This window comes from Ictalurus furcatus, chromosome 1 (assembly GCF_023375685.1).
Source record: "Ictalurus furcatus strain D&B chromosome 1, Billie_1.0, whole genome shotgun sequence".
Lineage (NCBI taxonomy): Eukaryota > Metazoa > Chordata > Actinopteri > Siluriformes > Ictaluridae > Ictalurus > Ictalurus furcatus.
In genome coordinates this window covers 14,044,935-14,070,028 of record NC_071255.1, presented here as the reverse complement: position 1 = coordinate 14,070,028, position 25,094 = coordinate 14,044,935, and the positions used below count along the sequence as shown (strand labels likewise).

General features: G+C 39.8%; 1 protein-coding gene across 11 annotated transcripts in view; it reads left to right on the top strand.

Annotated features, from left to right (window-relative positions):
* LOC128609104 (dynein axonemal heavy chain 11) overlaps positions 1-25,094 on the top strand; it is a 62,088-nt gene that overhangs the window by 26,017 nt on the left and 10,977 nt on the right. For 5 of the 11 annotated variants that reach the window (XM_053627508.1, XM_053627499.1, XM_053627491.1 and 2 more), the window contains 28 exons: positions 2,179-2,344; positions 2,435-2,537; positions 2,676-2,915; positions 4,030-4,191; positions 5,919-6,103; positions 6,544-6,706; positions 7,390-7,513; positions 9,654-9,796; positions 9,922-10,083; positions 11,130-11,363; positions 12,552-12,698; positions 12,792-12,905; positions 13,132-13,275; positions 13,676-13,858; positions 15,097-15,198; positions 15,370-15,504; positions 17,312-17,485; positions 17,689-17,924; positions 18,075-18,197; positions 19,792-19,996; positions 20,103-20,267; positions 20,493-20,633; positions 20,807-20,977; positions 22,209-22,331; positions 22,793-22,986; positions 23,726-23,874; positions 24,314-24,441; positions 24,602-24,829. In XM_053627508.1, coding sequence (XP_053483483.1) covers positions 2,179-2,344; positions 2,435-2,537; positions 2,676-2,915; positions 4,030-4,191; positions 5,919-6,103; positions 6,544-6,706; positions 7,390-7,513; positions 9,654-9,796; positions 9,922-10,083; positions 11,130-11,363; positions 12,552-12,698; positions 12,792-12,905; positions 13,132-13,275; positions 13,676-13,858; positions 15,097-15,198; positions 15,370-15,504; positions 17,312-17,485; positions 17,689-17,924; positions 18,075-18,197; positions 19,792-19,996; positions 20,103-20,267; positions 20,493-20,633; positions 20,807-20,977; positions 22,209-22,331; positions 22,793-22,986; positions 23,726-23,874; positions 24,314-24,441; positions 24,602-24,829 — 4,544 coding nt within the window. Of the gene's footprint in view, positions 1-538; positions 633-1,073; positions 1,690-2,178; positions 2,345-2,434; positions 2,538-2,675; positions 2,916-4,029; positions 4,192-5,918; positions 6,104-6,543; positions 6,707-7,389; positions 7,514-7,712; positions 7,825-9,653; positions 9,797-9,921; positions 10,084-11,129; positions 11,364-12,551; positions 12,699-12,791; positions 12,906-13,131; positions 13,276-13,316; positions 13,458-13,675; positions 13,859-15,096; positions 15,199-15,369; positions 15,505-15,597; positions 15,685-17,311; positions 17,486-17,688; positions 17,925-18,074; positions 18,198-19,791; positions 19,997-20,102; positions 20,268-20,492; positions 20,634-20,806; positions 20,978-22,208; positions 22,332-22,792; positions 22,987-23,725; positions 23,875-24,313; positions 24,442-24,601; positions 24,830-25,094 lie in introns of those variants that run through there. The other 6 variants (XM_053627535.1, XM_053627543.1, XM_053627552.1 and 3 more) reach the window with 6 other exon arrangements.

Genomic DNA, 25,094 nt, shown 5'->3' with positions numbered 1-25,094 from the left:
TGTTTGTTTAAAACAACATCTATTTTTTTTGACAAAAAGTTTTTCTTATCAGTTAAGACATTTGAATGAGCAAAAGAGAGCATTTCATAATATATTTTAAGGTGCTTATATATATATATATATATATATATATATATATATATATATATATATATATATATATATATATATATATACACACACACACACACACACACAGTGCCCTCCACTAATATTGACACCCTTGATATTTTCACCCTATGAAAAACTGTTTTCAACCTTTTGATCTTTTGTTTAAAAAATTTTTACAAAATACTATGGATATCAAACAATTACAAACACAACTCAGGTTTATCAACAAAAAATCTTTGTTAAATATAGGTGTGCAACAATTATTGGCACCTTTTTAATCAATACTTTGTGCTACCTCCCTTTGCCAAGATAATAGCTCTGAGTCTTCTCCTATAATGCCTGATGAGGTTGGAGAATACATGGCAGGGGATCTGAGACCATTCCTCCATACAGAATATCTCCAGATCCTTCAAATTTCGAGGTCCACACTGGTGGACTGTCCTCTTCAATATACCCCACAGGTTTTCTATGGGGTCCAAGTCAGGGGACTGGGATGGCCATGGCAGCACCTTGATTTTGTGGTCAGTAAACTATTTTTGTGTATGTTTTGGATCATCGTCCTGCTGGGAGATCCAACCATGGCCCATGTTAAGCTTTCTGGCAGAGGCAGTCAAGTATTCATTTAATATCTGTTGATCCCTTTCAAAGGGAACTCAATGTTGCGTGAGCTTCATGCTGTGGGAAGCACACCCATGCATGACCGGTATCTGAAGCTTATGTGACATCACACCTATTTAAAGGCCTGCCGTGGTCAGGTGACGTGGCAATTAAGCACGTTGCACGATTATAAAAACAGCACCTGTGAACCATGCCGCCAGCCTTATTATCTTCAGTGAGACTGCATGTCGGTCCTTTTGTGTGAACGCTCACAAAAAGACTCTTCATTTCCTCTGTATTTAACAAAAAATCTCCTTACTTTTCTGTCCCTTTTAAAAAAAGGGGGGGGGGCGGAGAAAAGTATGAGTGGGAGAAAATTCAGAGGTGTGTCACACCTTACCCTCATTTTGTTACGGGGGGGACACACTTTCTGTGTGAAGTGTCTGGGGGTGGAGCATGACACTGCGGCCCTTGAGGGGGCTGACTGCACGCATTGTGAGCGCTTTACAATCAGGCAGCTCCTGATCATGAAAATTACTCAAGTGAGAGTAAATAAAGTTGAGGTCATAAGTTTGCATACACCGTTGCATTTTGTTGTTTTTTTTTTAGTTCTGCCCTGAATAAGCTATTTCACATAACAGATGTTTACATATAGTCCAAAAGAAACACTAATAACTGAAATTACACAAATGAAACCGTTCAAAAGTTTACATATGCTTGATTATTAATACTGTGTGTTGTTACCTGGACGATCAGCGACTGTGTTTATGTTTTGTGATAGTTGTTCATGAGTCCCTTCTTTGTCCTGAGCAGTTAAACTGCCCACTGTTCTTATTAAAAATCCTCCAGGTCCTGCACATTCTTTGCTTTTCCAGCATCTTCTGCAAATTTGACCCCTTTCCATCAGCGGCTATATGATTTTGAGATCCATCTTTTCACACTGAGGACAACTGAGGGACTTGTACACAACTATTACAAAAGGTGCAAACATTCACTGATGCTCAAGAAGGCAACACGATACATTAAGGGCCAGGGGAGTGTAAACTTTTAAACAGTATAATCTGTGTAAATTGTTATTATTTAGTTTAAAGATCTTTTTTTCCATTTAGTACTGCCCTTCAGAAGCCACATAAGATATTTACATGTTTCCCGGAAGACAAAATAATAATTTACACCAATCATCCTGTTCAAAATTTCACATGCCCCTGGGTCTTAATGTATCGTGTTGCCTTCTTGAGAACCATTTAAAACTGACGATGCCTGATAAATTGGGCCAGGGATGCTCATCTATCCCCACTGTCTCAGACATCATTGCTGCTGACTAAACATTTAGCACGTGAAGACATTTGGCAGTAAACGGCTTTAATTTGATTGGGTTGAATTAAATGTATCAAAATTTGCACATATTTTTTTTCAGTTGGCATACAGCCTTCAGAGTTAAATATATTTTTATACCATGTGTTTTTTCAGAGATGCTGGAGAGGCCATTGGAGAAGAAAGCAGGCAGGAAGTATGCTCCTTCAGGGAATAAGAGACTCATCTACTTTGTTGATGATATGAATATGACAGCCACAGACGGTTATGGCACAGTTCAGCCTCACACCCTCATACGCCAGCATTTGGACTATAATCACTGGTAAGGACAAATGTGTGTATTTGTATATGACTTGGCTTTTATTAATGTAAAGTACAGATTCACACTCCTGCTGTGTTGTTTCTTATCTAGGTATGACAGTCAAAAGCTGTCTCTGAAAGAGATACACAATACCCAGTATATAGCCTGTTTGAATCCACAAGCAGGCAGTTACACGATCAATCCCAGACTACATGTATAGTATCTGAACTTGTGCATTGCTTTTATATATTGATTTGTTTTTAATCTTTTTAAAAGGCACTACTATTATTTAAACAATAGGACACTGTTCTGACTTTCTTGATAGACGCTACCTGATTTAAATCTCTTGCAGAGGCATTTCTCAGTTTTAGCAGTGAACAACCCTACCCGTGAGGCTTTGAGCTCCATCTACAGCTCCATTCTCAGCCTGCACATACAAAGCCTGCCATTCAACATGGCTGTGGCCAAGAGTGTCTCCTCCGTGGTGCAAGCAGCCATTGCTCTACATGACAGAGTGATCCACCATTTCCTCCCCTCGGCTAATAAGTTCCACCACCTCTTCAGCCTGTGGGACCTCTCCCAGCTCTTCCAGGTTAGAAGAGTACATGCATAAACTATTTGTTTATACGCTCACTTAGCACTTTATTAGGAACACCTGTACATTCCTGCAATTACCTAATCAGCCAATCGTGTGTCAGCAGTGCAGTGCATAAAATCATGCAGATACGGGCCAGCAGCTTTGGGTAATTTTCACATCAACCATCAGAATAGGGAAAAAATGTGATCTCAGTGATTTTGACCGTGGCAGGATTGTTTGTGCCCGACGGGCTGGTTTGAGTATTTCTGTAGCTGCTAATTTCCTGGGATTTTCACACACAACAATCTCTAGAGTTTACTCAGAATGATGCAGTAAAGAGAAAACATCTAGTGCCAGGCAGTTTTGTGGATGGAAACACCTTGTTCATGAGAGAGGTCAGCAGAGAAAAGCCAGACTGGTTCGAGCTGACAGAAAGGCTATAGTAACTCTGATAAACACTCTGTAATTGTGGTAAGCAGAAAAGCATCTCAAAATGCACAACACATTGAACCTTGAGAACTACAACAGCAGAAGACCACTTCTGTCAGCAAAGAACAGAAAGGCTTACCAGTTGAAGACTGGAAAAATGTAGCCTGGTCTGATGAATCACGATTTCTGCTGAGACACACAGATGGTAGAGTCAGAATTCGGCATCAACAGCATGAATCCATGGACCCAATTTGCCTTGGGCCTGTTAATACCAACCAATCATCACTTGAATGCCACAGCCTGTTTGAGTATTGTTGCTGACCATGTGAATCCCTTTGTGGCCATAATTTACCATCTTCTAATGGCTATTTCCAGCATGAAAATGCACCATGTCACAAAGCAAAAGTCGTCTCAAACTGGTTTCATGAACATGACAGTGTTCTTCAGTGGCCTTCTCAGTCACCAGACCTGAATCCAGTAGAACATTTTTGGCATGAAGAATTGAGGCTGTTTTGAGAGCAAAGTGAGGCCCTACCCAGTATTAATATAGTGTTCCTAATAAAGTGTTCGGTGAGTGTAAGTACCTATGTATCTATCAAAGCACAGTCTCTTAACAAAAGGCATCAGGAAATGAAGATGATTGCCCTGTTTTGGACACCGCTGTGTTCTTTTCTGGTAGCTTGTATATGTGTGATTCCAGGGCCTGTTACTTTCTAGACCTGAGTGTGTGAGACATAGCTCTGACCTGGTCCAGCTGTGGGTGCATGAGTCCAGGAGAGTATATTCGGACCGGATGGCTGACGCTGCTGACCTGCAGCTTTTCCACAGGCTCCAGACAGAAGTTGTTCAGCAAGTATTTGAGGTAATTATATAATGAGTATATACAGTCATGTGAAAAAATAAGTATACCCGATGGAAATTGTTGACGTTTTTGACATGTTTGGATAAGCAAACATTTGATCGTCTTTGAAACAGTGCCTATTAATAAAGTTGATATACTTGGAAAAAAGAACACAAGCAAAACTCGCTTTTTCAATCATTTATTCAACAGAAATATCAATAGACGTGATATTCTTCTGTGGAAAAATTAAGCACACTCTTGACCTCAGAAGCTAGTATTGCTACCTTTAGCAGAAATAACTTCTTGTAGGCGTTTTGCATAATTGTCCACCAGTCTCTGACATCGGCTTGCTGGTATTTTTGGACACTTTTCCATGCAATATTCTTTCAGTTGCAATATGTTTGAGGGTTTTCTTGCATGTACTGGCCGTTTCAAATCCCCCCACAACATTTCAATGGGATTCAAATCCGGGCTTTGACTAGGCCATTCCATAACCCTCCATTTCTTCTTTTTGAGTCAGTTCTTGGTGTTTTTTTTGCTAGTGTTCTCAGGATCATTATCCTGTTGAAAGGTCCACTATCGGTTCAATTTCAACTTTTGGACAGATGACCTCACATTATCTTCAAGCACTCTTTGATATGATGTAGAATTCATAGTTGAATCAATGAATGCAAGCAGTCCAGTCCCTGAGGCAGAGAAGCAACCCCAAACCATAAAATTTCCACTACCATGCTTCACAGTTGGTATGAGGTGCTTCTCCTGAAAAGCTGTCTTTGATCTGCACCAAACATGTCTGCTATTACTGTGGACAAACAGCTCTATCTTTGATTTGTGTGTCCAGAGCACATTATTGTAAACTGTAAACTGTAGTCTTGCTTTAATTTTCTCTTTAGACAGCAAAGTCTTTTTCTTGGGACACGTCCTATGCAGGTCAAATTTGTGCAATCTGTTTCTGATTGTAGAATAATGTACTTTGACACCAGCAGCAAGACTTACTAGCAGATCCTGTGATGAAATTTTGGGTTCTTGGAGACTTCATTTTGCATCAGACTGTCTGCTCTTGGGCTGAATTTGCTGGGACGACCAGTCCTGGACAAATTGACAGTCATTTGAAATCTGCGCCATTTGTAGATGATTTTTCTTACAGTGGAATGATGTATTTCAAATAATTTGGAGATCTTTTTAAATCCCTTGCCAGACTCATAGGCGGCCACAAACTTTTTGCTGAAGGCCTTATAGAACTCTTTAGATATTGGCATGATGACACCACACACCTCCATAGCAAAGGGAACACCAGACACTAGATGTGAGAGGGGTATAAATAAGACAGTTTCCACCTGCACTCCCTAAGTAGGTTCTAATCACTTGCACCCAATCTTGAACACCTGATTCTAATTTTATTGAATTGAAGGTGTGATAAATGTCAGGGTGTACTTACTTTTTCCATGTGACTGATGTTTTTTGTTCATTTAAATTGTGATCATTACTGCAAATGGAAATTTTGTGTCATTTGATAGAGTATATCACCTTTATTAATAGGTACTGTTTCAAAGAGGATCAAATGTTTGCTTGTCCAAAAAAAAAACAAAAAACCCACAAACAACAATTTCCATCAGATGTACTTATTTTTTACATGACCATACATACACAACTTCATTCAGTATATGTTTATTTTTTAAACAGCATCTTTTATAAATGAGAACATAATACAATGCCTGTATTTTATCATTTTGTAAACCTTCTGTTAGAAGCAGCTTGTGCTGCAGGAACCTCTGATATACCTGCACAGCAGCAAGGAGGCCATGGAGCCTTGCTATGGTCCTGTAGAGGGATGGGAGCAGTTGAAGAGCACCCTGACAGCTGTCCTGGACACCTACAACCAGCTTTATTCCACCATGAATCTAGTGTTGTTCCAAGAAGCCATGCAACATGTGTACGTGTTTTGCCTAGTGTCTACTTCAACAAATCATGCTAATGCAGAATTAATTTTGCTTCAATGTGAGTCTATATTAGAGTATAAAGGTCTTTTCCTAGTGTATATTCCAAAACATGAACTGGCCCAAACACGGTTCTGGTTCATTTTCTGCCAACAGGACAGACAACTTGAGAGAGACACTGTGACTATAGTACAAGTAATTTCATTGTGGTGCACAACAGCACCATTGTTAGTTTAACATGGAATACATGTTTAGAATCATTTTTTTCCTATCTGTGATTGGATGCAATGAAATGAAATGAATGTCAAAATTGCTCATCAGTGGAGTTTGTCAGTGATCACAGTAAGGAAATTAAGTTATATATAATGCTGTGCTGTGTGGATAATTCATTTGTCCTCAATTGCTAAGCACGTTACTTTGTGATTAAATTATTCAGCTGTCGGATCAGCCGAATCCTGGTGTGTCAGCGTGGTCATGCTTTGCTGGTGGGTGTGAGTGGCAGTGGAAAGCAGAGCCTGACTCGTCTGGCTGCCTATTTCTCTGATATGAACACCTTCCAGCCCGTCTTGCACAAGGGGTACAGCATCCAGGACCTGAAGGTAGCCACCTCAACAGATTTCTGTGTACCTACTAACCACAATGGGTTAAGCCAATGGGTTAAGTAATATCTGAACTAATAAGTGAAAGTACATTAAAAGTTGATCAGATATGTTCAGACGAGACCAGATCAATGCTGCAATAATATTACGCTCTAGCAGTACTATCAAAGATGACAGTGCCCATCAGTTTGAAGATAAATTTATAATGGCAGTGATTCATTAACAGAGATCATGTTTTCTTTTAGACAACATTTCCTCTAATCAATATCCACTCCTGCTCTGTGCATACCATTGATCTCGTTTAGTCCTGCCTGTACTCAACAAGCGAAGGACTGTCAGATACTATTAAAGAGTCTGGCCAAATATTTCAATGCCCTATTGATGAGGCTGCTGCTATCGTTTAATTCATCATGGTGTGTGAATCTCAGGCCATTTGGGTCTGCTGCATTGATCAACACACTTAACACTCTGGAGACAGCATATGCAATGCCCTTTATACATTGTCCCAAAATACCCTTTATCCTTTGATGCATTTTCAGATGTTTTTTATTGACCTTTAGGACAATAGAGAACAGAAAGAGGGAGGAGACTGCATGTACAAAGCTTAGTTTGTTCTAGAAAACCGTTTTTAATCATGCTAGTGCAGGTTTGTCTCATTCTGTAATCCTGTTGTGATCGCTCAGGTGGATCTAGCAGGTCTCTGTGTAAACACTGGGGTGAAAAACCTTCCTACAGTGCTCCTGCTCACAGATGCTCAGATCCCTGATGAGCGCTTCATTGTCATCATCAGCACTCTGCTTTCCTCAGGTCAGACTTGTTTGGTCTTTCTCATACACACATTGCATTGCATACTTAGCTCCTAAAATTGAAGCTTCTCTCCTCACAGCCCCCTGGGACAAACATTCCCTACACACTAATACACACTCTCATGCCACAGGGGGCCTCATTGTGTGCTTGTCTGATGAATGGGAAACACATGTAAATGTGGCTGTGGAAGTGAAGTAGATTAACGGTGACTGGGACAGGCTGCTATGGCATTGGATCAAGCCCTCCAACACACAGATGGTGCTGCTCATCTGTCACTGATGTCAGACCCAGGGGTCAAAGACCTGCTCTTGGTGTGTGAATTACAATAAAGCACCTGATTATTTAAGGTTTTAAATTCTAAAAGCATGTGTAGACCTACAGTGAAACGAGAACTAATGCTTGTGTTTGCCTAGTGTTAAAATTATGTTTTAAAATCATCTGTTTATTAAAAAAATATATAAAAAGGATGAATTTATTATAAAATGTACTATAGGAACATTAAGTACATATCATATTATATTGAAGTATACCTTAGTATACTCTTAGTATTACTCTTTTATATACCAAAGATTAAAGATGATGGCAGATGGAGATGCAGTGGATTTCCACTCATTGAAACAAAAAATTCTTATTCATATCTGCACTTACTGCCCACTTCATTAGGAACGCATTGCTAATACTGTGTAGGACCCCTTTATTCTCAGAACAGCGTCAATTCTTTATGGCCTGGTTTCCACAAGATGTTGAAGAATTTCTTTTGAGATTCTGATCCATGTTGACATAATTATATCACATGATTGCTGCAGATTTTTCAGCTGCACATTCATGCTGTAAATCTCCTATTCTACCACATCCAAAAAGGTGTTCTTTTGGGTTCAGATTTGATGACTGGGGATTCCACTAAAGTACACCAAACTTTAACCAGTTTGAGATGACCTGTGCTTTGTGACATGGCACATTATTATGCTGGAAAAAAGACATTATAAGATGGGTAAACCGTGGTCATGAAGGGATGCACATGATCAACAGCAATACAGAAATCATCTTAAGCAACCAAAGGGATACCAAAGCAGGCACAATTGGTGTTATGGCAATTAACACGATTGGTGTTAAGGGAAAACATTCCCCACACCATTACAGCACCGCCACCAGCCTGAACTGTTGACATGAAGTAGGCTGGATCCATGAATCCATGCTGTTGGTGCGAATCCTATCAAACCATTTGTATGTTGTGGCAGAAATCAAGATTCCTCAGACCAAGCAATGCTTTTCCAGCTTTCATCTGTCCAGTTTCTGCCTCACAGTTCAGCATGTTGTACCTTCTAAGATGCTTTTCTGCTCACTGTGGTTGTTATTTGAGTTATTGTAGGCTTTTAGTCAGCTCGAAGCAGTCTGGCTGCTGAACTCTCTCATCAGCATGTCATTTCTGCCTGCAGAACCACTCCTCGCTGATGTTTTTTGTTGTTGCACACAGATGGTAGGGTCAACATTTGGCACCAACAGCATGAATCCATGGACCCAACCTGCCTTGTGTCAACAGTCCATGCTGGTGGAGGTGGTGTAATGGTGTGGGGAATGCTTTCTAGGGACACTTTGGGCCTGTTAATACCAATCAATCATTGCTTGAATGCCACAACCTGTTTGAGTATTGTTGCTGACCATTTCCTATTTTTTATACCATTCTTTGTCAATTTTAGAGACTGTTGTGCTTGAAAATCTGTGGAGATCAGCAGTTTCTGAAATGCTCAAACCAGTTTGGTACCAACAACCGTGCCATGATTGCAGAGTGCCACTAAGGTCACATTATTATGATAGGATTTGGCTATCAGACAAAATACAACAACATAGCTAATAACCTATTCTTTCATTTAAAGTTTATGTTTATTTACATTGATCATACTTGCTATGAAAAGAGTAAGAAAATTGAAGGAGGATGATTTGTTTGTGCAAGGCTACAGTGCAATTCCTCATACTTTTCAATAGCTATATAAAAGTGATTTGTAATCTGTACATTTCTATAGAATTGACCTTGTTAATTTGTTATGTTTTAGAAAACATGATGGAATTCCCTCTTCAGTTAAAGCTGAGTATAAATGAAAGAAGTGTAAAGTAGTTTTTTCGCTGCTGTGTGCTGTTGCAGGTGAGATTCGAGAGCTATTGTCCGATGAGGATGTGGACACTGTAGTGAAGGCAGTGAAGAGGGAAGTTCGTGTATCTGGCTTGTTGGACACCACAGAGAATTGCTGGAGGTTCTTCACAGACCGTGTCCATCAAAATCTCAAGGTCTTACAAATTGGATGTTCTAAAGAGCACTGCTCCATGTCGTCTAAAAATAAGTGATGAGTTTATCTAGTTGAAAATTAAATGCTTATAGATTACATGTGTTTATGTGTTATGCGTGTGTGTAGGTGGTGCTGTGCATGTCTCCTGTAGGTACCACCCTGCGTGTTCGTGTGCGCCATTTCCCAGCTCTCCTCAGCTGCACTACAGTGGACTGGTTCCACGAGTGGCCCCAGGAGGCACTGCAGTCAGTCAGCCTACGGTTTATAAAGGAGCTTCATGGCATTGAAGTGAGCTATAGTCAAAACTTTTAAAACTTTCAAAAAAGTCCATCTTTTACACTGGGTCGCTGTGTTTGAGTAGACATTTCAAGTTTGGATTCAGCTTCTTCGATGTCCTCTGTTCACACTCTTTAGTTTGTTCTAGGTCCCTCATCATTAGTTTCACTCTAAAGTGAAGACAAATGGGTGATCACATGCACCATGAGCATTATGACAGACACAGTTTCTCTTTCATTCTCCCTCACCCTCTCCGTCTCTCTGTCTGTAATGTTGTTTTCCCTGCTCCAGTGGAACAATCACTAAGCAGGATCATTTATGCTAATGAAGCAACAATGATTAATACACACAGACTGGCCCTCTAAGGAGCCACAGCTGTTTCAGGCATTGCCAGACTGTCTGTGTATATGTGTGTGTCTGTCAGATGACTCAAGACCAGCTGTTAGCATGCAAATTCCCACAGTTATTGCCGGATCCATGTAGATTATTTTACTGATGAACCGATATCGTATTATTAAAATGCACCAGAAAAGTGCAAAAATGGTCATTTTACACAGTGCCAGAAAACCCCACAATATTTAGTGTGAAAACAGATAGGTTTATTAATTTATTAGAATTAATTAGATGAGGAAATTTGTTTTACTAAAGGTATTTCAGGTATCATAATAATGCTGTGTTTTTCCTCTAATGATAAATCTAAATATGCACTGATTTTATATCATGCACTGATAAAAACCACCCACGCAATGAAGGCTACACCAGCAGGGATATTTCAAGAAAGCCCGAGTCCATGAGATGCTAGCCACATTCACCTTATTCCATATGCTGTGTTTGACCAGCTATAAGCCATTATTTTCCCAGCCTAATCGTGCTCTCTCACTCACAGCACCTAAATTTCAAATTGAGTAAGTGAAGTATCTACAAACTTGGAGATGAATTCAGGATTTATGAAGATGATATTTCAGGGTCCGTCACAGGCAAAGATGTTAAAGGGTGCTTAATCCAGCCAGCTCCCACTCATGTACTCTCTCTCTCTCTCCCCTTCTCCTTCTTTACAGCCAGCCATTCAGGAACCCATCAGTCTTTTCATGGCCCACGCTCATGCCAGCGTCAAGCAGGTGAGTGAGTTCTATCAGCAGAAGGAGAGGAGGCACAACTACAGCACACCCAAGAGCTTCCTGGAACTACTCAGGCTGTTTGGTGCACTGTTGGAGAAGAGAGACATGCAGCTACAGCAGAGGCTTAGCAGACTGAACTCAGGCCTGCATAAACTGAAGACCACTGCCTCACAGGTAATCTTCCCCGAATGAGGTGTGTGTTTCAGGTGGCCCCGAAAGTTGGAGGTGTGGATTAGCATGATTCTTTGTCTTTAGAATTCTATAGTTATTTTTTCATATATAAATTTTTAAATCCATTCAGTTTTGCCCTTATATAGCACGAAAAATCCTGTACGCCAAATGCATGGTGAACTGTGCAGTTCTGTAGAGGAGAATTACCTACCCCCTTTCCATACTTTTTTAAGATCCTTTCTCTACAACAGGCATAAAAATAAAGAAAGAAACAAATTGTCATTATGTACATAAAAAGTACCATCTTTCCTATTCTCCTATATTACTAAAAAACTTGTGCTCTTAATTGAAGGCAAAAGAGCTGCATATCAATGTTCTGTATTGACGATTGGTCTAGTATATCCATTTACAAGGATCTTCAACTTTGTTAAACATTACAGGAAGAGCATTAATAATAGAATTTTCTCTAGGAGAGACTGTCTATTGCAGGGTACTAATAATTGTAAAACCAATGTTTTGAAGAATTTAAGTATCTAGGCCATTTAAGAAAACAAAAACTTAATTTTTTTATGTTTTCAAATATGCTATACAGTGTCACTATATGTTTAAATTGTAATATTTACTTTTTATTATTTATTCTAATTTCTTATCATTTCTTTAATGAGTTTTTTTTTTCTCTAAGTGATCATAATAAGCTTATATATATTAAGAGTGGACTTAACAGGTAGGTTTTGTAAATTTGGAAAATTGCTTTGACAGAATGTATCTGCAATAGTTAACTTTTCTCCTTCTAATTGCTATTAGCATTCTGGATAGAGGAATACTGACTGATAATATGTAATCCAGTATGGACTGACACAATGTTTGCCGCCATCTGTGATCAGAAGTACAGGAAGTAATTAAATGATCCACACTGAACACTACAAGACATTATAAAAGCATTATTACAGCTTGTGTCTTGACTTGCCCACATTTATTCAGATGTATGAGGGTTAAATTTGAGGGGAAAATTTTGCTATGTATTGGAATAATTGTGACGTGGCATGGTCCTGGGTTCGATGCTAAGATCTACTTTCTTTCTGTTCATGTGGAGTTCCACATGTTTTCCCTGTCTGAGTGAATGTTTACTGGTGTGTGCAGATTCAGAACGTGCTTTTAAATTGTAACACTGTGGTATCATTTGTGTACTAGGTGGGAGAGCTTATGGCTAAACTGAACTCTCAGGAAGTGGAGCTGAATATAAAAAACCAGGCAGCTGAGGCTCTGATCACCAAGATTGGACGGCAGACTGAAAGAGTGAGCCAGAAGAGAAAGGATTTAGATCTAGAAGAGCAGAACGTAAGCATGCCCCTTTGCTTATTGTGCCTGAATCCTGTTGCCAGTTTGTCTGCAGATGAAACATATAATATAGTTATGGCTGTTTCTGTTCAGGTGGCAGCCATAAAAGCAGAAGTGACACAGAGACAGAGGGACTGTGAGGATGACCTGATTAAAGCTGAGCCAGCTTTAGAGGCTGCCACTGCAGCTTTAGATACTCTTAACAAGGTGATTAGCACTAGTCAAGTATTGTGCCTGAGCACTGTAAACATTGTTCTATAATGCTGCCAGGTGGCCTTTATTCTGTCGCCCCCCCCCCCCCCCCCCCCCCCACGCACACACAAAAATGTGCATGATAGCTGGCTAGGTTTTTTTTCCAGCACATTTTGGATGATCTACTATTTTCAGCTGTTTTTTTTTTTTTTTTAAAAAAAACAAAACACTTTGTGAACAGGTGAACCTGACAGAGTTAAAGACGTTTCCCAATCCCCCAGAGGCCGTAACAAATGTGATGGCAGCAGTGATGGTCCTGTTGGCCCCGCATGGACGTGTTCCTAAAGATCGCAGCTGGAAGGCTGCCAGAGCCTTTATGGGCAAGGTGAACCTGTCATAGTAAATATCCCATCTCGAAACCCCCCACACACTATTCAGATTCATATTATTGTAATCCACAGGCAGTCCTTGAACTTGTAGACCTCTAACATCATGAGCAGTGCTTGAATATGCAACATTTTCCAGACAGGGTGATGAAATATGAGTGGACTTGTTCAGTTATTAGATGTGAGGAACGACTGCTTTGCCACCCTTGATGTGTACATAGGGTTGAGATATATTACAATATATGCTTCATGGCTATGAGGAAGATTTTTAAACATAATATTAGCTGTACGTATATTCTGAAATAATAGGAGATGAAATCCATTTTAACAAAATCCATTTGACATTTTTGGAGGCATTAATTGTTGATTCTGTCAAATGACCCAGACTTCTTCCTGCAGCTGGATGACTTCCTTCAGGCTTTAGTATACTATGATAAGGAGCACATACCTGAGCAGTGTCTGAGTACAGTGAAGCAGAAGTACCTCAGTAATCCGGAGTTTCACCCTGACCATGTTCGCACCAAGTCCTATGCTGCTTCTGGTCTCTGTGCCTGGACCATCAATATTGTGCGCTACTATGAGGTGAGAAAGAAAAACAGTATTGTGAAAATATTCAGTAAGAATATGTAATAATAATTTCATTCTGCATGCTCTTTTCTGGTTAAGATGTGTACTTTGTTGTCAAAAAATATGATAAAATGGTATCAGAATACTTTATAGCTGCCGTGTCTTACTCCTTTACCATCACCTTCTTGCTATTTAAAAAAAAAAGAACTTATTGATGCATATTTTCAGTTCATTAGACACTGATCTTTAATATACCTGCTACGAGCCTACTAGCCACTCAGTACTTGCCGATACACATCCAGGTCATTTATTAATTTTAGTGAATTGGAAATGATGAAAAACAAACAAAAAAGAAACCTGAGCATTTTTTTTGGGTAATATTTATTGCTTTAAAGCCAAAAAAACTGTTTGTGTATAATGTTTTTCATTTTGAAATGAGCACTTTATTAGGAACACCTGTACATGCAATTACCTAATCAGCCAATCGTTTGGCAGCAGTGATATGCATAAAGTCATGCAGCTACACCTCACATAGTATCTCAGAATGCACAACACATCAAACATTGAGGCAAATGCACTATAACAGCAGAAGACCTTCATCAGGTTCCAGTTCTGTCAGCTATGAACAGAAAGCTGAGGCTGCAGTGGGCACAAATACTGGACAGGTGAAGACTGGAAAAACGTAGCGTGGTCTGATGAATCTTGATTCGTGCTGAAGCACACTGATGGTAGGATCAAAATTTGGTACCAACAGCATGAATCCATGGACCCAACCTGCCTTGTGTCAACATTCCAGGCTGGTGGAGGTGGTGTAATGGTGTGGGGAATGTTTTCTTGGCACACTTTGGGCCTGTTAATACCAATTAATCGTCACTTGACTGACACAGCCTGTTTGAGTATTGATGCTGACCATTTTCTAATGGCTACTTCCAGCATGCACCATATCGCAAAGCAAAAGTCGTCTCAAACGGGTTTCATGAACATGACAGTGAGTTCAGTGTTCATCAGTGGCCTTCCCAGTCACCAGATCTGAATCCAGTAGAACACTCACAGCATGATGGTACACCTGAAAAATCTGCAGGATCTGCAACCATGTCAACATGGACCAGAATCTCAAAGGAATGTTTCCAACATCTTGTGTAATCCATGCAACAAAGAACTGAGGTTGCTTTGAGGCAAAGGTTGCTCAGTGAATGTATATGGACCCTGATGTGAGGTAATGAAAGAAATTTCTGTAATAACTCGTTTTTCAGGTGTACTGTCAGGTTGTGCCAAAGCGTCAGGCTCTTTCTCATGCCAACACTGAGCTGGACAATGCTACAGCTAAACTGCTCACCATTAGAAAGAAACTGGTTGTAAGTATTGTGCTCCATTCATGTTTAACATTCATTTGAATGTACAGTTTATATTTGTTTACGTGTAAAGAAACATTTACCGGAAGACTTTACCAAGCATACTTAAAATTGTAATGTTTATGCTGTGTATTGAGACATGTCCTTTCTCCTGTCTGTGTGTTTCATATTCAGGATCTAGACAGGCACTTGCAGAGCCTCACAGCCCAGTTTGAGAGAGCAGCAGCTGAGAAACTGCATTGCCAGGAGGAAGTGACTCGCACCAGACAGACCATCGAGCTGGCCAGTCGGTTGGTGGGAGGCTTGCAGGTACTACATGAACAAGTAGGCCTAGGGTCAGCATCTGGCTACACAACATGCTTTTGGTGTATCGATACGGATTATAGTTTTGGCTACAAACAGAGATGCTGAGCTAGGAAGGAAGGGCTGCACCATGACAAAACAGCTACTGAACTGGCCAAGAGGCCAGTGGACACTGGCCAAATGGAGGTGAGGGAAGAGGGAGACCAAAAGCCTACTGACCTTTTTCTTTACTGTGCCAAAATAGTAAATTATGTCTATGGTTTGCTTTGTATATAATGCAAAAAGAATATTATAAGATTATTACACAGCATGCTTCATTGAATATAGTAATAATTTAAACTGTCTCATAAAATTCAAATGTACTTGAAAATATACTTGAATTCAAATTAATGTTATTACAAGTCCATTTCAATTGATAAATCTATTTGAATTGACTTTTAATAATCACTTTCCAATTTTGTATTCTGTGTTTAAAAAAAAAAAAAAAGTATTATTCATACAGTGTATGCTTATATTTTTCCTATAGCATACTCAGACATTTATCACCCGGATAATCCAAAATCTTTACCACTGTTAATGTGAAATAAAATTAATGTAATATTTCTTTTAGTGTTTTTATTTATTTATTATTTTATTTATTTTTTTGGCAGCATTCTACTTCCTTATTCAGAGAAATGGATAGGGCTAGAATGGGACAGCTTGGCCTTTATGCATATCAAGACAGATGATTTGTCTTTATGCCATTGACCTGGAAGCAATAGTGTTTAGACTAATAAATCAGCCTATCTATATTTAATCATTAACTCACCGCAAAGCCTCAACAGCTGTTGGAAATTAAAAACACTTCAGCCAGGACTGAGTGATATTCCAAGCAATCCATAATACATTAGGCAAAAAATTATAGTGATTTTTAACTGTCTGACAATTTATTATGTGACATGTTCTGCATGCTCGACCCTGCATAGCCGATGTTAGGCAAGATTTATCGCTGCGGTAGCATCTCAGCCATATTATTGAAGTTCTAAATGAGGCCTAAATTGATGCAGAGTGAAAATGTAACTACACTTTCAAAGCCAGTTTAGGTGAATTGCAATTGTATACTTTATTGCTTGTGTTCTTTTAGTGTGTATGATCAATGGGGAGGGAACATAATCAACATATGGGCCATATGTTCATCTTCCTCCACCCCTGACATTTGATGCTGTAAAGTTGTCTGCGTGGATTTAACCGTATGAAGTCGCACTTCATTTCTGCTTTGAGAGAGTTTTGAGAGCTGATTTTTGTCAAACGTTTAGACACACTCATTCTTTATTTATTTTAGTTTTTCCCCACATTTTAGAATAATAAAGTCATCAAAACTCTGGAGTAACACAAATGGAACTATGAGAATTATGTAAAATAAATCAAAATAATTTAATATTTTAGCATCTTAAAAGTAGACACCCTTTTTGTCTAGAATTTCCAGAAATTTATTCTTGGCATTTTCTCAACTAATTTCTTGAGGAATCTTCCTGAGATGCTTTTTAAACAGTATTAAAGGAGTTCCCACCGATACTAGACACTTATCGGCTGCTTTTCGGAATATTTCGCTCCAAGTCATCCCTTTAAACAAATATTTTTTTGTAAATAAAATGTTAGTTTTCTAATGAAAGAAATGAATATATTGGCACAATTCTATTTTTGTCTACAACACCGATTTCAAACATTTAATCAAACACCTTCAGATCAAAAGGTTTTTAAGATCATGAGAAACATTTCAGTCAAGTGTCTCCAAACCTTTGACCGGTAGTGTACCTCACCTTCCTGTGTGCAGTCTGAGAATGTGCGGTGGTCAGAAGCTGCGCTGGAGCTGGAGGCTCAGCAGAAGACGCTGTGTGGGGATGTGTTACTGGCTGCAACCTTTGTCTCTTATGCTGGATATTTTACGCAGCCTTACAGGCAGCAGCTTCTAGAGTGCACATGGAAGCCTTTCCTCAAAGAACAAAAAGTATGTATTTGGCTTATTCTATCTGATTTATCGTTCCTGAAGTTCCTCAAATTTCAAGGATTTTCCCCCTGTATAAAATATATTTGAGGTCATTTTACATTACAGAATGCTCTACTTCTGTTTCTGTGCATACCAAAATCATTGAAGCATTGATCTGAATAGCATCACTGTGTGTTTTCCTTTTCTCACACCTCATGTTCCAGCCCCTCATCCCGCTAACAGAAGGCCTGGACCCTATCCTGCTGCTGGCTGAGCAAGCCAGCATTGCCGCCTGGCACAACCAGGGCCTGCCGCCCGATCGGCTGTCTGTGGAGAACGCTGTGATCCTGACTTGCAGCCAGCGCTGGCCACTCCTTGTAGACCCCCAGCAACAGGCCGGCAAGTGGCTCCGCAACCTGTACGGACCTGGACTCAGAGTGCTGCAGCATGGAGAGAAAGGGTGAACACGAATATCCTTCTGCATCACCTTCAACTATACTGATGTTTATTGACTGCATAGTGATACATACTTTAAGCTCAAGACTGAGTGTAGTATCAACATATATAATTTTCTGTTTTTGCCCTTATTTTATTTTATTTTACTATCTAGATATTTGGATGTGATTGAGCAGGCATTGGTCTGTGGTGAAGTTGTGTTGATTGAGAATGTGGAGGAAAGACTGGATGCAATCCTGGAACCTCTGCTAGGCAGGAACACTACCAACAGTGGAAGGCAAGAGATGCACTGATATTAAGATTTTATTTATATTCACATCACATGTAATGAAACTGAATCTACAGTCTTCCAGCAAAGCATGTGCATGTATAGCCATTTCTTTCTTTTTTTAACACACAAATATATTTACTTGTATTTTTTTTTTCACAAATGATTTTTTGCATGTCATCCTTACGAGAAGCGCTGAAAAGCCGATAGTCAGATATGACTTAGTACGATATAATAGCTTACTGTTTAAATTGTAGATGAATTAGTGTCGAGTGAGTTGAATTGAGGTGGGGGCAGCTGTATTGATCTTGCTTTCAGGGTGGGTGATAGATGTGCATTTGTTTGCCCATATTCTTTGTGTGACTTGAATATGAAGCAGCTCTCTTGAAGTGACTGATCAGCCTCGAGGCACTAGAGGGACTTGGGCACCAAGTGGACTTTTATCCACAGACAGCTCCCAGAGAGTGCTGGTAGTGACAGCAAGTCTTCATAGAAATACTTTTTGAGTTGTGATGGAAGGTGCAACATTATCAATAAAGAATGGAAATGTACAAGTGCTACCATAGAATTTCGAAAGCACTTAGCTTTGGTTCTTCTTGTGCTTCACCTTAGTTGTATCACAGACATTTATATTAATAATTCACTGTTATCATTGCCATTTGTCTATTTATGCATTCTAAAAACCTTTGACAGATATCACAAAAGTAACTACTTATCAATCAAGAATATGTGGTTTAAGCAAAAAAAAAAATTGTGTAATGTGTTAAATATTCTTAGCACCTTTTTCAGCATTTAGTTATCAAGGTTACATTCTCTGTACCTGAAGTACTCTCACACCTGTGTCTAGTGACCCGTGGCAGCGGCTCTGTGTTTAATCTGACTATAAGTTTATTCCTGCGGGTGACCCACACTCCGCTCTCCACCCATGATCAATTCAGTCCGGCCGCAGCAGCCGTGATGAATCTGGTGCGGTTCCACAGCTGAAGTTCATTAATAATTGGAATGTTGCAGAGTGCAAAGTAATGAATACTAATTATTCCTTTCATGTCTGACGGAGGAACATGAGCCAATCCATCAGCTGGGACTTTAATTTGGTGGAGTAATGGTTCTATCAATAGTACATTAATTCCGTCTTGTGAAGATATAGAGTTGAAGCAAAGCCGGGCTTTGGTGGAGGCTCTGGCGTAAGAACCAGGGCTGTTGGCTGACTAGTGAGGGGTAATTAGAGGAAAAATTAAAAGCCACCAGGTCTGGGCAGCCAGGCTTGATTTAATTGAAATGCAGATTGGGATAAATATTGGCTGCTGGGAATATGATCTTCCAGGTTTTATTTAATATCATTTGCCTGTAGTGGCTAGCAGTTACATTCGTCATCTTTTTCTGTTTTGCTCCAATTAGAGAGCTAGAAATTTGACACTAAAACGACTTGTTATTATAGATCGTAAGCTATTTTCATAGGGTAATTTATGCTGCCCTGATTTTTTGGGGAAAAAATGTAGCCATTCTTTAGGCTGAATTTTCACCTTTAGTCATGGAAAATGAGCACATGATACTGTGTTTTGCACCCACTTAATGTGATTTATGCTGTACATTGTGTCTATAGGTTTATCAGGCTGGGGGATAGAGATTGTGAGTACAACAGCAGGTTCTGGCTTCTTCTGCACACAAAGCTGGCCAACCCTGACTTCCCTCCTGAGCTGCAAGCCCAGACCACCCTCATTAACTTCACAGTGACGCAGGCTGGCCTGGAGGAGCAGCTCCTAGGACAGGTGGTCAGCCATGATAGGCCTGACCTGGAGACCATGAAGGTTAGATAGACAACACTGCACCACCAAACTGCACATTCCCTGACTAAATACTTGCTTATAGTCATTCCAAAGAAAAAATGATTCAGTCATTCCTTTCCCATTACAGCTGGAGCTGAGTACTCAGCAGAACCTGTGTCAGATAGAGCTGAAGAAGTTGGAGGATGAGCTGCTGAGCAGGTTGTCTGCTGCTGAGGGTAGCGTCGTGCGAGACGCAGCATTAGTGGAGCAGCTGGAACACACAAAGAACACTGTCGCTCATATCCAAAACAAGGTGACGCATTTTATGACACTGTTGTATCTGGTGGATTGCTGATACAGTAAAAGTACAAAACTGTCTTCATGCTGTAGCATAACAGTCTGAAGATCATAGAGCCATCAATTGTGTTAACTGTTTAATCGTCAGAATTGTTTTAGTGGTTAGCAGAACGGGGAACACATCATTTTGTTGACTGTATATGTGGGTATGTAAGTATAAATGTTCCTGTGTCTGGCGCAGGTCATAGAAGCTAGAGAGAACGAAATGAAAATCAACAAGACCCGTGAGCTCTACCGTCCTGTAGCACAGAGAGCTACTCTTCTTTACTTTATCATTAAAGAGCTACACAACATCAATCCCATGTACCAGTATTCATTTAAGGTAAAACTACATTATATTGATATCCCATTTTTTATCCATATCTTTTTTTTAAGTGAAAGACAACAGAGTTCAGCCCAAATAAAGCCGTTTTTTTTTTTTTTTTTTTAAAGATTTTTAAGTTTTAGTTGCTGAAAAATGTATGGCATTCTAATTGCTCTCCTTCACATCTGTAGGCTTTTAGTGCAGTATTCCACAAAGCGATTGAGCAAACTCCACGAGATGAAGATGTGGCAGTGCGTGTCCACTCCCTCACCGAGGCTGTCACTTACTCCGTCTTCGTGTACACCAGTCAGGGCCTCTTCCAGAAGGACAGACTAACCTTTGTGACCCACATTGCCTTCCAGGTGAGGGGGACGCGCAACACTGGCACATCTACCCACCCCTACCTCTCTGCCTCCCTCCCTTTTCCAGTGCCCTATCATCTACATCAATCACTGCACTTTTCTGCCCCTACATTAACTTCAATTAGGCCCTGTCAGAGGAGCGTGCCCCGTTTCTATTGATTAACCCTCAGAGTCAAAGCACACTTCTCCCTCAGGCTGTCACCACTGACAAAGCTCTGACAGAAGGGAAGGAGCACGATGCAGTTCCCTGTGAGGGTAGCAGCTGTCTTGCCTGCTGTTGTCTGTGTACATGTACTGTCCTCCCTACAACCACAGTAAACCTGGGGGGTAAACCTGGGGCCTGTTTTTTAAAAATGTTTTATTTATTTATTTTTATTTGATAACATCTAACAAATACAACATGAGATTACATATGCTAAAACTGCTAATCATTACATGAATTCAAAACAAGTTAATCTGGGTCTTTGGGTCTCGAACGTGAATTGATTACAGTCGCAGGATTGAGTTGTCTTTCTATAAGGAAACTGAGAATATCCCAAAGGGACTGGGAGACTTTGTACTGTCAGTTCATCTCTCACTATTATTATCCATCCATCCATCTTCTATACCATCTTCCATCCATCTTATCCTTCCTTCAGGGTCACGGGAAACCTGGAGCCTATCCCAGGGAGCATTGGGCACAAGGCGGGGTACACCCTGGACAGGGCGCCAATCCATCGCAGGGCACAATCACATACACATTCACACACCCATTCATACACTACGGACACTTTGGACATGCCAATCAGCCTACCATGGGACTGGACTGGAGGAGTACCCGGAGGAAACCCCCGCAGCACGGAGAGAACATGCAAACTCCGCACATGCAGTATGCAAACTCTGACCCTGGAGGTGTGAGGCGAACGTGCTAACCACTAAGCCACCGTGCGCCCCTCTCACTATTATTAGAGTTGAGGAATTTAATGGTTACGTATAGGAATTCCTTACAGAGAACACTTCTAAAGCGATGACATTTTTTTCATTAAGCAAGCTGCTTCTGAACAGGTTCGAGCATACAGGTGACTTGTATTCCAAAACAGCTTTGAATTCATGTCAACAGTCCAATCCAACTAATTCACTTATCCACTTATTATTATGTATGAAGAATGGGGTCATGTTTATTTAATGCCAAACAAAGATACGTGTCATACCAAGGCACTGTGTTTTAATCATAATTATGTGGTTTTATTAGATTCTCCTGATGAAAGGGGCCATTGAATCAGAGGAGCTTGATCTTCTTTTGCATTTCCCAGTGGAGTTCAGCAGTGGAAGTCCTGTCAGCTTCCTGTCTGATGGGGCCTGGGGAGCCATCAGGGTAAACACTATCTGAGTGTAGACATATTAAAAAATAAAATAAATTTAAGTAACATATTTCTGGATTTGGAATTTTTAAAGAGTAGTTTGGATTTTTAAGAATATCGCCTTTATAGGCACACTGTGTCTGCGGTGACATTCGAATTGAGACTTCCTCTGTGTTATATAAATTAATTATGACATGGTAAAGAAACCAAATCAAGTAGCTGGCTACAAATTCCTGCTATTCTCTCCACTCATAATTTTAGCACACAGTATATCTGTAATCAGTTACCATTCATGTATGTTGCCACATTCCGGATAATACAGGATCACTCGCATGTTGAACTATCATAAACATGGGAAAAATTAAATTCATCCAAAAGTGGTATTAAGAAGTTTAAAGTGTAAAATTTACCTTGATATATCTGAAGAGACCCTATATATACAGTAGTACTAATATAATCTTAACCTCCACCTCAGGCTCTGTCAGTACTGGAGGCATTTCTTGGTCTAGACTGGGATGTAGAAGGCTCACCTAAGCGCTGGAGGAAGCTGGTGGAATCTGAGTGTCCAGAGAGAGAGCGCCTCCCTCTGGACTGGAAGAAGAAAAATACCCTGCAGAGACTCATTATCCTCAGAGCCATGCGGCCTGACAGGATGAGCTATGCGCTAAGGTGGGAATTTTTACAGTGCCACTTAAACGTCTCTACGATGCACAGGCCGCAGACAATACCCATTAGAATGTAAATATTATTTGCACATGAATGACACTTTAGCCTACATACAGTACTGTGCAAAAGTTTTAGGCACATGCAAAGAAATGCTGTAGAGCAAAGATGCCTTCAAAATAATAAAATTAAATGTTTCTCCATTAAAAAATACTATAAAGAGAAATAAACAGTAATAAATGAAACAAAGGCAATATTTGGTGTGATGAAAAAAGAGTAGTCTCAGGTAGAATTAGTACAGTTTTATAAGGAAATGAGCTGTAAGTTTTATTGAGCATCTTGCAGAACCAGTCACGGTTCTTCTGGAGACTTTGACTGTCGCACTTCCTTCTTATTTTTGTAGCAAAATCCAGCAGCCTTCATTGTGTTTTTGTCTGAAAAATGTCTCTCACCACTTAATATTCTGCTTTCTTTACTGACATACAAACATTTTTCTGTAACATTTAATTTTGTGCTGGAAAATTAATGTTTGGGAATCTAACATGTTTTTGTACTGGCTCGATAATGTAGAAGTCATCAAATAAAAATTCTATAACAAAGTTTGTACAAAAAATAGGGTGCCTAAAAGCACAGTACTGTGTATATACAAAACTGATTAAGTGATGTACAAATATATCAGTGGTCAGTATTTGTGTGTGTGTGTGTGTGTGTGTGTGTGTGTATTTATGTGGTTACTCAATGGTAGGAACTTTGTGGAGGAGAGTTTAGGCTGCAGATATGTGGAAACAACCAGGATAGAGTTTGCGAAATCTTATGAGGAGAGCAGTCCTTCAACACCAGTCTTCTTTATCCTGTCTCCTGGAGTCAACCCATTGAAAGATGTGGAAACACTCGGTGTGTGCTATAATGAATGTGTTCTTTCCACAATCACAGACAGTAACAGATATTTTATGTTGAACCACTTTAAAAGTATTGAATGGTATTTAAAGGTTTAAATACCTTTTAGTTTAAACAGTTTAAAGGTATTTAGTTTAAATAGTTTAAAGGTATTTAAACCACTTTAAAGATATCTTGAAGAAACTGTGATTTGCAATATTGGCATATAGTTCATATGTCTAGCTTCATTTCAGGGTTTTTTTCTGGCCTGGAAATGAACAGAATTAGCCAGGAGTCAGGCCTGCACGTTTGCCCTAAAAAGGAATTCGTCAGCTATACATCGTTTTAGCAGAAGAGGGTTTGGGTGTTGGGATGTCATAGGGGCTTGTCATTGTTTTCATTGCAAAAATGACAAACTGCTCCTTTAACTATGTGTTGTGCTGAATCTGATGTGTAGGGCTGAAGCTGGGCTTCTCCATAGACCGGGGAAACCTTCACAACATCTCACTGGGACAGGGCCAGGAGAGTGTGGCTGAGAAGGCTCTAGAAATGGCAGCTTCAAAAGGCCACTGGGTCATCCTCCAGGTACTATAGCACTCTTCTGCAACTCTTCCATGTAGTATTTATGGTAGGACTCATAAGTCCTGGATAAGCCAGTTTGTTTCAATGCAAAATCTGAAAGTGTGATTCTTTAGCATAGAATCATTTTCAAGGACTATGCAGAGATCCTTTTTGTATTAAACAGAATGTGCATTTAGTGGAGCGTTGGCTGGATCATCTGGAAGGTCTTTTGGAGAGTACAGGGCGAAAAGCTCACCCACAGTACCGAGTGTTCATGAGCGGACAACCTGCTCCCAGACCTGAAGAGCACATCTTTCCCAGAGGCATCCTGGAAAATGCGGTCAAACTGACCAGTGAACCACCGACGGGCATGAATGCCAGCCTGCATGCCGCACTGCACAACTTCAGCCAGGTCAGAGCTCCATGTTAGAATTTTAAGTATGCATATAAACTTTGTGTACAACTTATTATTAAGCATACATATTTTGCATGCTTTTTGTTTAGTATTTGAATATATTTTTACTGATTTGTACTTTCACATTTCTTTGCTTAAGGATGCTGTCAGAGTTAAAATTTAAAGTAGCATTTTTGTATTTACTTACTTCTGTTTCTGAGTAAATAAGCACCATGACATGTCTGTTTTGATTTGATGGTCAGAAGCTGTACTAAATGACAAA